The 14,748-nt window shown below is 45.2% G+C and overlaps 1 protein-coding gene across 2 annotated transcripts; it reads right to left on the reverse strand.

The window, feature by feature from the left end:
- Positions 1-5,343: 5,343 nt before the first annotated feature.
- Positions 5,344-9,056, reverse strand: CXCR4 (C-X-C motif chemokine receptor 4). 2 transcript variants are annotated; one of them, XM_086351302.1, is made up of 2 exons: positions 8,954-9,056; positions 5,344-6,915 (listed from the first exon to the last, which is right to left on the reverse strand). In XM_086351302.1, the coding sequence occupies exons 1-2, from the start codon at positions 8,966-8,968 to the stop codon at positions 5,869-5,871; spliced, it is 1,062 nt and encodes a 353-aa protein (XP_086207428.1). In that variant the 5' UTR covers positions 8,969-9,056; the 3' UTR covers positions 5,344-5,868. The 2 variants fall into 2 exon arrangements, with proteins under 2 accessions (XP_086207428.1, XP_086207437.1); XM_086351311.1 differs by lacking the exon at positions 8,954-9,056 and adding an exon at positions 8,065-8,329.
- Positions 9,057-14,748: the final 5,692 nt, after the last annotated feature.

Raw genomic sequence — 14,748 nt, forward strand, 5'->3', positions numbered from 1 at the left:
TGTGTGGCACTGGGTGAATTTTGCCTCAATTTCCCCATCTCTAAAACATGCAAATAATAATTCCTACCATATATGGCTGTTGTGATGAAATAAGCAATGTAATTTTTAATGTAGGAAACTCTCAAAGTAAATGGTAATGGTAACTGTTTTGCTATCATGTAGTACTCAGTCTAGAATAGATAGAGATGTTTGGATTGAATGTACTGAGAACTTGAGGACATGCCCCAAAACTTGGTGTTCTCTTTAAATGCCATTTTTAGTATGCGTAGTGGAAGGAGCATAACCCCTTTATTTGTAGTTTAACTTCTTTGCATCCTCACTTGAAAAGTAATATCATCTAACTGCTGGGGTTCATGCATGGACCACATATTTGATAGTGCCTAGAATTTAGTGAGCTCTCAATAAGTATTATTTTCCTTTTGACAGCACCAAATATCAGGAAGTAATTCCCTTTAATTAAGAGTGTTGATGAGTTGGGTTCTAGTTAATTGAACTGTAATATGTAAATCAACTTAATCGTGTCCTGACTCTGCCAGATAAACAGCCAGCACCTGGTATGGTTTGGTTGAGCACCTGTATTTGTTTGATTTGGAAAAATTCTTTCCTCTTTTGTGGCTTTCTTAACATTGTGGATCCTTTACATTAGCCTGCAAGCATTTTACATTTTCAGTTGAAAGGAAGGTTTTCAGTAGGTTTCATAAGATTTTAATTGTGGGATTTAACAAGACGGATTTAAATTAATCCGAATCAGTTGCAGACTATAGAACAATGGGCTGGTACCTCATCACTCCTTGTTTATTTTTCAAATAAAAGGAGAAAAATGGGAAGTGTTCCCAACTGAGTCACAGGCTGTGGTGGGAATTAAATGTAAACATCATAGTCCTTACAGTGAAAGATACTGGGTGGGAACTAGAGAATCATTAGCAGTCACCCTTTACCATGTATTTCCCTTTGCGGATGGATGTCTTCCTAGAATGGCATGAGAGAAGAAAACAGAAAGACACGTTCATGACAAAGTAACATTGAAATAAGGGTGAAATAGAATTATAAGTTGAGTAAGGTGGGAGTGAAAAAATGCATTGACATAAGACAGAGTAAAAGAGGCTCAAGGGAAACCTTAGGACTCTGTCAAAGCAATAATTTCATGAAATTACGCTGGTTGGATGTATCCTTATTTTTTTTTAAGTCTTTATGGAATATGCTATGATATTTCTTCTGTTAATTATATTTTGATGAAAGTGAAAGAGGAGCTTTGGCTTAAAGCTCAACATTCAGAAAACTAAGATCATGGCAAATAGATGGGGAAACAGTGGAAACAGTGGCTGACTTTATTTTTCTGGGCTCCAAAATCACTGCAGATGGTGATTGCAGCTATGAAATTAAAAGACGCTTACTTCTTGGAAGGAAAGTTATGACCAACCTGCTGCTGCTGCTGCTGCTGCTGCTAAGTCGCTTCAGTTGTGTCCAACTCTGTGTGACCCCATAGACGGCAGCCCACAGGCTCCCCCGTCCCTGGGATTCTCCAGGCAAGAACACTGGAGTGGGTTGCCATTTCCTTCTCCAATGCATGAAAGTGAAAAATGAAAGTGAAGTCACTTGGTCGTGTCCGACCCTCAGCGATCTCATGGACTGCAGCCTTCCAGGCTCCTCTGTCCATGGGATTTTCCAGGCAAGAGTACTGGAGTGGGGTGCCAACCTAGACAGCATATTAAAAAGCAGGGACATTACTTAGTCAACAAAGGTCCGTCTAGTCAAGGCTATGGTTTTTCCAGTGGTCATGTATGGATGTGAGAGTTGGACTATAAAGAAAGCTGAGTGCCGAAGAATTGATGCTTTTGAACTGTGGTGTTGGAGAAGACTCTTGAGAGTCCCTTGGAGTGCAAGGAGGTCCAACCAGTCCATCCTAAAGGAGATAAGTCCTGGGTGTTCTTTGGAAGGACTGATGCTGAAGCTGAAACTCCAGTACTTTGGCCACTTGATGCGAAGAGCTGACTCATTTGAAAAGACCGTGATGCTGGGAAATATTGAGGGCAGGAGGAGAAGGGGATGACAGAGGATGAGATGGTTGGATGGCATCACTGACTCGATGGACATGGGTTTGGGTGGACTCCGGGAGTTGGTGATTGACAGGGAGCCCTGGCGTGCTGCGGTTCATGGGGTCGCAAAGAGTTGGACACGACTGAGCGACTGAACTGAACTGAATTATATTTTGGTATTTTGGCTGTGAGGCATGTGGAATCCTAGCTCCCCGACCAGGGATCCAGCCTGCACCTTGTGGGTTTGGAAAGTGAAGTCCCAATCGCTGGGAAGTCCCTGGATGTATCTTTATTTTGATAATTATTTTCATACCATGGCCCTCACCTTAAAAGTGTGCTCTCAGTCCTGAACACTATTGACACTTTGGGCTGGTTAACTGTTGTGGGGGCCTGTCCTGTACATCATTGGATGTTTAGTGGCATCCTTGGAAGGTGCCAGTAGCACTTCACCTACTCTTCCACCCACCCACTAACCCCCCAGTCCGATACCCACAAATGTTTTCAGACCTTACTAAATGTTCCCTGGTGAGCAAACATCACCCCCAGTTGAGAATCACTGCTTTGAAAGGATTTGTTTCCACTACTTTATGGGTCCCCGAGGCTCCAACTTTCCTCTCAGGCCATTCCTTTAGCTAACCTTTTGGATCTCTCCAGCACTGCCAGGCTAAGCCACATTGGCAGCCAGGTGGAGACCTCCTCAAAGAGGCCTGGGTTAATCCCTACAATGCTAGGCTCAGTGCCACATTTCCAAGTGTTGGGGCTGCCTAGATTAATTTCTAAGGTATTGTGAATCTTGTCTCTAGTGGTCATTGTCCCTTTTAAGTGTTACCTGGGAGTGTGTGTGTGTGTGTGTGCTCAGTTGTGTCTGTGTCTTTATGACTCCATGTTATGTATGTAGCCTGCCAGGCTCCTCTGTCCATGGGACTTTCCAGGCAAGAATACTGGAGTGGGTTGCCATTTCCTATTCCAGAGTATCTTCCCAACCCAGGGATCCAACCCGCGTCTCCTGTGTCTCCTACATTGGCAGGCGAATTCTTTACCACTGAGCCACCTGGGAAGCTGATGGAAGTAATGATTACTCAATTCTGTTTGTGGTGCCTTATTTACTGACAGTAAGCTTGGAGAAAGTCACAGACACTTAGTTGAATTATTAAAAGAAAGCCTGTAGGTTATCCTCTTAGCAGAGTACCCCAGAATTATTGCTTTAATATGGGCCTAACCACAAAAGGAGGCTGAGAAGCTCAGAGTAGGGAGAGGTGAATTGCCAAGTGGCGTTTTAGGAAAACAAAGGCTTTGCAAGATAAAGCCTCCCCAGCTACAGGCTTCATGTTATTAATAACTCAGATGTCATATTTATGCCATTATTGGCAGCATGCATACAATTTAAATATTTTAGCTTCCATTATACAACTGGATCTACATTACTGACCTTCAAGGGCCCCATTCATAAGGGGATGAGGAAAGGGAACAATCAACTATTTCATGCAAGGGCTGCCCAGCGGACTGGCTTTCCCAGCATTGTCAGACAAACCAGGACACAGGGAGCGCTTTGGAGCCGTTCAAAACATGGCAGGGTCGAGACAGAGAATGATGGGACTGTGGGAGCTTTCAGGGCAGGGAACGAGCCAAGGCTATTTTTCCTTTTGAAAAAGAGATATCCCACCTTTGTTCCAAGGGAGAATGAAATATCCATTAAGACTGGTGACACTGGGAATTTTTTTTCAGCTCAGTGCCTTTTGTTGTGACTCCAGGGCAGAGGCAAGGAATCTGGGGTGACAGGTTTCAAGCCAAGATGAGAAGGAAAAAGAATTCCTTCCAAGGATTTCTTCTATTGTCTCCTCAAGAATAAATATTTATAGAGAAAGTTCAAGTGAAATCTTTTACAATGGTCACGGCTTTAAGACTAAGCCTTTGAGAGAGACCATGTAAAACTATGCTTAAATGAAGGGTGATCCAATTAGGATTCCCAGGGAAAACCAAGAAACCTCAAGATAATTTCCTATGTAAAATCTAATTGTCTTCTCAAGTGGAATAGGAATAACCACTCTGAATTATACCAGCTCCATAGACTGCAGCAAAAATGTACAGCCAAATTGGATTCTATTCTAAGTAATTAAGTTATTTCCTTCACAGGATCTATAATTTGCCTTCAACAAATGTGATTTGCCTCAGAAAGATAAGACATTGCAATTTTCCTCCAAAATGGATCTTCTGTGCCAGAAACAATTATGAAAAGTAGACCAAATATTTCCTTAATTATATCCTGGTTATTATCTTAGAGTGCATGTCTGGAGTGCCCTGTCTGTGTCACAGAGTAAGACAGGTAAGGCTACTATAGTTTAGAAATTATCTTTAAATGGAGACCAGAGTTGAAATTTACTCAAGAGGCTGGGGCTTGCACAACCGAAGTGTAAATAGCTTTGGGTGATGTTACATAAGACTCCAGAATCTTGTGCAAAATGTGGGCAACAGGGAGCTTGCTTCAGTGGACCTTTCTTCTGAGCTCTGAAAGCACCAATTTAACTTTTATCTGCTTGGCTGAACCCTTGAGGTGCTAGATGTTGCAATAGATTAAGAATAAGTGTTGAGATTTGCATAGAAGATACTGCAAGAGGGGTATTTTGGGCACGGTTAATTTTATGAAGAAAACATTCACTTTTGGCTTTATTTTCAATAACAGTTCAGTTGATTTATGACCAGGTGTTCTGGGGGACAACAGTGGGTAATGGTTAAGAGCAAGGGCTGGAAGGATGAATGGAGTCAGCTCCTGATATGTCCCCTTGAAAGTACATGTTATGGCAAGTCTCTAAACCTCAGTTTCCTTACCTGTCAAAAGGATGTGATGACATCCAGATTGAGAGGAGTAGGTGAGAAGAGCCTACAATGCCGGGCTGGAACAGATCTGGAGTACACAAGGCGAGGATACTAGTAAAATCTAAGATGTGGGATTGCATACCTTTCCTTTTTTATGTACATCTATCCTTCAGGAATGTTATCTTTCATAGGAATATGAACTGGTTGGATATTTCTAAAGTTGCATGAATTAAGAGTTACTGAAGTCACATTGGCTGGTTTGAAATATTTGTTGCTCTTACTATACTTTGACCAAGTCACTTAGGCTTTCAGTAGCTTGGTTTCATGCTCTACAAAATGTTAAGAGTCTAGCAGAGTTGTGATAAGCCTTAAGTAAAACATGACAACTAAATACCCAGGACAGATCTGACATGTTATACATGTATATATTACTGTTATTTTTGACTTCTGCCAGCCAAAGGAATGCCAATAGAAATTAGAACATAACATTAAGTAGGTTTATCATGTAGTTTTATTAACAACTTAATACAAGGCTGTACATTGTAGGTGTGGAAATTGATCCACTTCTGAAAACTGAAAAACCAGTATTTCCATATCACTTCAGGCTTTGGTTATAAATGCCATGTTCTACAGCAAAATCACATGGTATAACCAAAGAATTTAAGAACAGGAAAAAGAAAATGTTTCACTGGAATGGAGAGATCACTTATTTACAAATAGCTGAGAATCATTTCTAGCCTAAGTGATTTCACTATACACACTGGAATGTTCAGTTCCCTTTTCTACGGTCCTACAATGACACACAGCACTAAGAACTTGGCCACAGGTCCTGCCTAGACACTTATCAACATGAAACAAAATATTTATATAAATAAGTCAATTAAACCTCACAAAAACTAAACAAACACAAGAAAAAAATCCAACAGTCAATAAAAACTGTACAGTGTTGGTCAGTCTTTTACATCTGAAAAAATGTGTAACTTCAAAAAAAAGTTCTTTAATGTACAAAAGTCCAGTGTTAGCTGGAGTGAAAACTTGAAGATTCAGACTCGGTTGAGACAGAAGAATGTCCACCTCGCTTGCCCTTGGAGAGGATCTTCAGGCTGGACCCTCTGCTCACAGAGGTGAGTGCATGCTGGGCAGAGGTTTTAAATTTGGCCCCAAGGAAGGCATAGAGGATGGGATTCAGGCAGCAGTGAAAAAAAGCTAGGGCCTCGGTGATGGAAATCCACTTGTGCACAGTGCTCTCAAACTCACACCCTTGCTGGATGATTTCCAGAAGGATGAAGGAGTCGATGCTGATCCCAATGTAGTAAGGCAGCCAGCAGGCGAAGAAAGTCAGGATGAGGATAACTGTGGTCTTGAGGGCCTTGCGCTTCTGATAGCCTTTGGAGTGGGACAGCTTGGAGATGATAATGCAGTAGCAGGACAGGATGACGATACCAGGCAGGAGAAGGCCGACCACGATGTGCTGAAACTGAAACACCACTAGCCACAGGTCGCTGGGATAGAAGCGATCACAAATGTACCTCTCATCCACCTCCTTAATGTCGGCAAAGATGAGATCAGGAATAGTCAACAGGACAGCGGGTAGCCAGACACCAACATAGACCACCTTTTCAGCCAGCAGCTTCCTTGGCTTCTGACTGTTGGTGGCATGGACGATAGCCAGGTACCGGTCCAGACTGATAAAGGCCAGGATCAGGACACTGCTGTAGAGGTTGACTGTGTAGATGACATGGACTGCCTTGCAGAGGAACTTCCCAAAGTACCAGTTTGCCACAGCATCAACTGCCCAGAAGGGAAGCGTGAGGACAAAGAGGAGGTCCGCCACAGACAGGTGCAGTCTGTACTTGTCCGTCATGCTTCTTAGTTTCTTCTGGTAACCCATGACCAGAATGACCAATCCGTTGCCCACTATGCCAGTCAGGAAGATGATGGAGTAGACAGTGGGCAGGAAGATCCGGTTGAAATGGGCATTTTCCTCCCGGAAGCAGGGTTCCTTCATGGAATCATAGTCACCCGAGCCCAAGTCATCCTCGGTGTAATTATCGGAAGTGAATATCTGAAAAACAGGCAAGGGAATAGACATTCACTTTCAAGTTCAGCAGGTATTCTCCAAGTTCAAAACAATGTTTCTGGTATTTAAAAAAAAGCAATTTGTAAAAACCAACTCAGTCCAGCTTTCTTCAGGAAATTCTGCTCCCACTAAAGTACCAGGGTAAAAAGCATAAGGAATTCTAGACTCCTGCGGATCTCCTCCCATCTTCCCCCACAGTCACTTCATTACATCCCTCTTTAGGAGAACCAATTACAAAACTCTTTGTTTAAAACAAAATGAAAACAAACAAACAAACAAACAAACCGGAGATGAGATTCTTTGGTTTCCAAAGTTACATCCTTGCTAACTCTTTTGTCCCGCCCACTGGAGAGAAGAAAAAACCTCCGGGGCAAAAAACCAAAACAAAACACAAAGGCGGCGTGGGAGCGTGGGTGGGAGTGGGGGAAGAATCTCGTGTTCTGAGGGGCTGGGATTAACTTTCGCAACGAAGATTCGCCAGGATAGGGAAGCCGGGAGGAAGAAGCGCTGGGGGGTGTCTGTGAAAGGGCGGGGTGTCCCAAACACTCTTATTCTAAGGCGTGAAGCACTGTTTTCTCCACGACTGTCTAAACACTTATCATTCTACACTTCAAGCAACACGTAGTGAGGAAGGAGAATGCGGCCTTGAATGAAGAGCTTTGGTGCTTGGGGGCAGGGGTGTCAGAAATTGGTAACCGCCCCGACCCCCGCCCATGGGCGCTCTTCAAGGGCTTGCGTTTCTTTGCCAAACCCCTGTCTATTACTTGGCGCGTCTGGGACGTTAGCGAGCACAGTTTTAATGGGAGGGGAAAGTCACGGGGTCTACACCCGTGGTCCGCGCCCCAAGTTTCATTTCCTCACTCTCCCTAGTCGCTTCCCATCCCGCCAAGGATCCAGTAAAAGGGGTGGGAGGTCTGCAGTGGGAAGCCTCCGGGCGGAGGGCACGCTGGGGACAGGGTGGTCCAGCTCCGTCACTCCCCGCTGTCCGCCAAGCCCACGCCTGCCGCCCGCCCGCTGCGGTTGTTCCAGCGGTTTGGCCCAGCCGCACGCCAGGGGCAAGTACTGCTGGGTGCTGGGGAGAGGTTGGGCGGCTCCGCCGCGAGAGCCTTTGAATCGCGCGCCGCTGGGGGAAACGAAAAGCCTCCCTAGTAAGGGGTTTTCAAAAGGTTCCAGGAAACCACCGACGGTTGAATGGCGCAACTGGGCGCGGTGAGAGGCAAACCGTCTCCCCACTTGCACCTGCCCGTCTGCACCGCAACCACCGGCGGCCCAGGTGCCCTTCCAGCCCCTCATGCCACTCCCAGTCCCCGCCGCGCACACCTTGGGGTGCTGCTGCCCTGTGACCACTTACACTCTTTCAACTTCTGCACAACCCCCAAACTCCAGAACCCAGGAGCCCACTCGCGGCGCTGGCGACGCCCGCCAAGTCTCTCCCTCGATCCCAAGGCGCGCGGGCTGTTCCCGGTACCTCCCTGCTGCGACCAACATGCAGACAGCTCAACTGAGCGACAAGTACCCAGCCATTGGCACAACTCCGCGGGTAGCGGAGTTTAGTGAACACGCGCCCAGCGCCAAGAGTGGTTCTCCCTCTGATAACTCTGCCCGGGAGCACCACCCTCCACCTCCAAATTCAGATCGTGTTATTTGCTCCAAAAGAAACTCCCGCTCCCTCGAGGAAGAAACCCACGGTCTCTGGCAGAGCACACATCTCTGCACTTTCCCACAGTGTTCTTCTGTTTGCAAACAGCGTGCAAAACCGGCGCGCACCGCAGAACTCGGGGGAGATACATGCAACCATTGAAACGGTCGTCCCAATCTTTTCTCCTTCTACTTAGAAAAAGATTTCAGTCCAGCCTGCCTCACCCCTCCTATAGCCAAGCGCACGAAATCTCCTTTCTACACCCTTTCTCCGGGGCAATGGCACCTGCAATATTCTGGGTGCTCCGGCCCACTCAGAGAGCGGTTGCACTGTAAATTCAGGTCTTGGCACGTTTAAGTAAAAACAGGTTGAAACTGGACTTACACGGATCCCTTCCATGGTAACCGCTTGCTCTCCAGCCGCGGGGGCTACCGGCTACTCAAGTCCTCAGGGTCACTTTGCTACCTGCTGCCACAGCCAACACACTGAAGTTTCTGGCCGAAGCCTGACTTTTATAAAAACACGCTCCGCGGACGGCGCATGCGCCGCGCGGGTGGGCGGGAGGGCAGGGCGGGGAGAAAGGCGGGGTGGAGGAGAGGGGCAGACACGGGGGAGGGGGACGCGAGGAAGGGGCGGAGGGGTAGGCACTTGGGCAGCGTAAGCCTGCGAGGCCCTCAGCGGGTACCTTTAGCCCTACCTCGCGGTCACCTCGTGAGCCTTAAGCTGGGAAGCGCATCCTGGAGGCGTGTCCCAACTTGGGAAAGCAGGATGCGCTTGGAGATGGAAAGCGCGGGCGGTGTGGCGCGTCTATCCTTGCTCACGTGGGTGGTATTGCTGACCCAGGAAAGCTACAGATGAAGACACTGAGGTCCAAAGAGGGGAAGTGACTTGCCGGAGAAACCCGACCAGTAGGCGGCAATGCTAGCAGTGGGTCCAATATCTTGAGTCCATTCCCTGCTCTTTGAGCAGATGCAGTTCATTCAGAAAATGAAACAAGTAAAGATTCTTTCTTCAGAGCACAACAATATATAACTAGACATGCACATCCACTGTAATAGTGCTAGTCAGGTGTCGACAATCAGGAAACATTTTCAGGCGAAGGTCGGATGATTTGGCATAATTCTGGAGGGAGATTGTGATAGAAGTAGATGTGTGTTCCCAGGTAACCAGTTCGTGAACTTTTAAAAAAGTTGTGCTGTGTTATAAGAGATACTCAGCGAAGAGTACTTCCCTAACATGTCACCAGGTAGCTGCACAGATTCATTCATTCTCACAACACCCTGTAGGTGTTATCATTACAGAGATGCATTTAGTCAATAGATATTTAGTGAGGGCTGACTGCATGCCACGCACTGTTCTAGGAGCTGGGGATACAGCGGTGAACCTGACAAGGCCCCCATGCGGAGGAAACAAGAAGCAGATCTGCAGAGATGAAATTCCAGGGTTGCCCGGAGATTACAAGCCTGACTCAAACCCAGATCTACTGGCCTCACATCCGCTGTCTGACCTAATGTGGAGAACAAGCATTGGCAACAGTAAGAAATTCGGTTGGAGAGCTGGGCAGGGTGGAATAAGGGTGGGGGCTGGACGCTTAAAGGTGTCTCAGATGGCTGGGGTTTGCAGTGGGCGCTCAGACAGTGCTTTCCAGTCTCGCGCCACTTCCCGCCCGCACACAGAGCCTGGATGGGGCGGGGACCCAGTGAGGGGCGGGGCCGATAAATAGTGAGGCAGGCGAGGGTGACTGCAGGAGTGAGTGACAGCGGGGACCGAGGTGTGAGTTTCTGCTGGCGACTGGCGGGAGCAGTGGTTGCGTTCGTTACCAGGAGGACCTCAGACACCTCCCACCCTGGGACCGTCGCCAGAAGAAGGCTTGCCCAGACTGGACCCTAAGCACCACTTCCTTTTCTTCCAGAGAAAATCTTTCCATCTGGAGATATTCCCGAGACAATGTGTAGACTGGGAATCATTTCTTCACAGAGCATGATTTTTGTCTTTTTTCTGAACCCATTCCCTAATATTTGCCAGTGAAGGTCCTCGTCCACTGAAAGCTGATATTGGAGTTTCTCAGTTCAGTTCAGTCAGTTCAGTCGCTCAGTCGTGTCCGACTCTTTGTGACCCCATGAACTGCAGCAGGCCAGGCCTCCCTGTCCATCACCAACTCCGGAGTTCACTCAAACTCACAAACTGTCAATTTAGGTCACAATAATGATTGGACACAGTCAATCATAGTATTATGCAGGTTTAAAAAAAAAGTCTTAAAAGCACTTAAAATCATTAATAAAACATCAGTACCTTCACATTTTCATAAGCAAGGTAAGACAGGCATTGTATCTGCTGGAGGGCTGGAATTTCAGACAGGTTCCATGGCTTGATTTTCAAGAAGCTTGGTAGTGGCAGAATCAATATTTTGACTCAGAATGTCAGCTGCATTGTACCTCAAACTCTTATCTTCACAGTGGTTAAAACCTGAAAAGCAGAATCTCCCAAACCCACTCAAAAAGAGGAGAGAGGATAAATCCAGAGTAAAATGATTTGCACATTAAATATTCATTGATTGTTTGCAGACAAAAGAAAGCTCCTATCCTTTATCTGAGAACTCCTTTAGATCCTTTTAGGTATATTGCTAGAAGGAAGAAGATAGTTAAGAGAACAATGAAACGCTATTTCATGACTGTCAACTTAGGAAAAAAATTTTCTTTCCAAAGATATTATTGGGTCTCAGGATTTGGTAAGACCAACTGTCTCTCGCTTGTGTCCTGGGGGAATGTGGGTTGGACCTCTTTGTGGAAAATGTTTTATATCCACTAGGAATCTTAGAACAGTAATTCTACCTATAGAAACTTATCCTAAGGAAAGAGGATTTTGCAAAAAAACAACAAAAAATATATTCACAGAGGCTTTATTTATAATAGTGAAATATCTGAACAGCCCTAAATGTCCACTGTTGGTGGAATAGTTGAGAAAATGTTGGTATATCCATATGTGAAATTCCATATGGCCATTGCAGATGATGTTTGCAAAGAACTTTTAATGATAGGGCAAATACTTGTGAAACATTAGGTGCAAAAAGCAGGATTCCAAACTGTGTATACAATGGGGTCTCAGTTAATTTAAAACTAGGAGAAGATTGAAAGAAAACAAAAATGTTTATAGGAGTTTTCATTGGGTGCAAAATTGTATTTGATTTTTAACTTTATTCCTTGCATTTTACTATGCTTTCCAAATTTCTTGTAATAGACATGAAATATTTTCATATTCAGGAAAAAGTCAATATGATTTAAAAAAGAGAGACAATCCCTTCTTATATCTTTCCACTTCCTAAAGTATTTGTTAAATATGATAACTTTTTCTACGAGTTTCCTCTTCAAAGAATGGTCTTGCACCATTTTCCTCTGGGCCAATCCTTCCTGAACTGATTTTTATTTTAACTCTTTAATGTTCTTCAAAACAGAACAATACATAAAACTCAAACATTTTTTGAAGGCTTGGAATATGCAGCCAACCCCATGTAATCCCCTCAGCAACGCTGTAAGGCATATACCACCTCTTCTCCACTGGTAAGCAAACTTAAGTCCAGAGAGGGTGAGGAAATTGGCTGTGATCACATAGTTAGGATCTTCATGCAGTTTGTGCAGCAGCAAAGCCCAGGCTCTCTCCTCAACATCACAATGTGCCCTTTCTGACCGCGGATATTCACCCTCTGGAATTCCCTCCTCTGAAAGTCATTCAGCATTTACTTACATACAGCTTTGAGTGGCATCTTTATTTTTGACGTGTGAAAGCGTTAGAAATTGTTAGACGCTCTAACAGTCATCTCTTTGCAACTCTTTGTGACCCCATGGACTGCAGCCTACCAGGCTCTTCTGTCCATAGAATTCTCCAGGAAAGAATACTGGAGTGGGCTGCCATCCTTTCTCCAGGGATCTTCCCAACCCAGGGATTGAACCTGGGTCTCCTGCATTGCAGGCAGATTCTTAACCATCTGAACCACCAGGGGAGCCCCTTGTGTGACGTTATTCCATCTTAAAATGAGTGTATTTGTGTGACGTTATTCCATCTTAATCACAATAAACTGTGGAAAATTCTGAAAGAGATGGGAATACCAGACCACCTGACCTGCCTCTTGAGAAACCTGTATGCAGGTCAGGAAGCAACAGTTAGAACTGGACCTGGAACAACAGACTGGTTCCAAATAGGAAAAGGAGTACGTCAAGGCTGTATATTGTCCCCCTGCTTATTTAACTTCTATGCAGAGTACATCATGAGAAATGCTGGGCTGGAAGAAGCACAAGCTGGAATCAAGATTGCCGGGAGAAATATCAATAACCTCAGATATGCAGATGACACCACCCTTATGGCAGAAAGTGAAGAGGAACTAAAGAGCCTCTTGATGAAAAAGGAGAGTGAAAAAATTGGCTTAAAGCTCAACATTCAGAAAACTAAGATCATGACATCTGGTCCCATCACTTCATGGGAAATAGATGGGGAAACAGTGGAAAAAGTGTCAGACTTTATGTTTTTGGGCTCCAAAATCACTACAGATGGTGACTGCAGCCATGAAATTAAAAGATGCTTACTCCTTGGAAGGAAAGTTTTGACCAATCCAGATAGCATATTAAAAAGCAGAGATATTACTTTGTCAACAAAGGTCCATCTAGTCAAGGCTATGGTTTTTCCAGTGGTCATGTATGGATGTGAGAGTTGGACTGTGAAGAAAGCTGAGCGCCGAAGAATTGATGCTTTTGAACTGTGGTGTTGGAGAAGACTCTTGAGAGTCCCTTGGACTTCAAAGAGATCCAACCAGTCCTTCCTAAAGGAGATCAGTCCTGGGTGTTCATTGGAAGGACTGATGCTGAAGCTGAAACTCCAATACTTTGGCCACCTCACGCGAAGAGTTGACTCACTGGAAAAGATCCTGATGCTGGGAGGGATTGGGGGCAGGAGGAGAAGGGGACGACAGAGGATGAGATGGCTGGATGGCATCACCGACTCGATGGACATGAGTTTGAGTGAACTCTGGGAGTTGGTGATGGACAGGGAGGCCTGGCGTGCTGTGGATTAATGGGGTTGCAAAGAGTTGGACACAACTGAGCGACTGAACTGAACTGATTCCATCTTAAAATGAGTGTATAGCTTTTCTCTTCAGGCCCAAATAGTCTAGGTTCCTTAAAGTGAATGCTCAGATATCTTCTGTGCAGCTAGCCCACTGATGAACAAATGATGGGCTCTCTAATCTTTTTCTGAATCTTTGTTTAGTGAATTAATGACTTTCCTGTGTGGCTCTGGCAACAGAGCTAGGCCTAGGGGCTGTCGGCTTGGCAGGATCCCCAAGTTCTCAGGCTGGCTTTAGCCCAGGGAGTAACTGGTCTTGGCTGTGGTTTGGAGGGGATGCTTACAAATCCGGTAACACAGTGGCAAGCATTCTGCCACCTCCTGTTGCTTGCTCTGCAGCTGGTTGGTTTGTGTGTGAGTGTGTGTACACGTGTGTGTATCTGTGTGTGCATGACAGAAAGCTGTACTGTGTCCCCCAGTAGGTTCAGAGCCAGTTGGGGACAGAAAGCTGAGGGACAGACCTCCTCTGCCTCTGGCAGGAGGCAGCATCATTAAAGGGTTTCTGAAAGCACCAGGTCCCTCTGGCCCCTTGCTGGCTCCTGCCATGTCTCTGAAAAGAAAAATTGCCACTTTTAAAAAACATACAAACTTCCTTGATGGCAGTAGGAGATACTCAAAGATAATATTTTCCCAAGTAATTTTTAAAAAAGGAAGCTGTTTCTTAAGGGCCATGTAATTCTGGCAGAGGATTACAAATCTCAAAGTGACAGTGTTATCAAATGTCAGCAATTTCCAAGTTGATATTAGGTGGGAGAAGTGGCCTACCATCACAGTGCCACTGCACACAGCCCCTCTCCATCCCCAACTCCTTATGTCTCCAACACCTACAGGTGAAAAATGACTTGGGCAAATAAACAGAAGTCTCCCATCATTCAGCTATATCCAATTTAGGAAAATTATTACTGATTTTCTGGCTATATTTTTATCCCAAATCAAGTCATATCTTGAATTTCTAAAAGGTCTGATTTTGATAAAATGAGATTATTCGTGATTTCCATCAATTCTCTGTAGCAGTCAAGAACAATACAAAGAGAAAAGCTAGACTGGTAAACAAACACAGCCAATTT

This window comes from Bos grunniens, chromosome 2 (genome assembly GCF_055505025.1).
Source record: "Bos grunniens cultivar Pamir isolate PY7600 chromosome 2, Bosgru_T2T1.0, whole genome shotgun sequence".
NCBI lineage: Eukaryota > Metazoa > Chordata > Mammalia > Artiodactyla > Bovidae > Bos > Bos grunniens.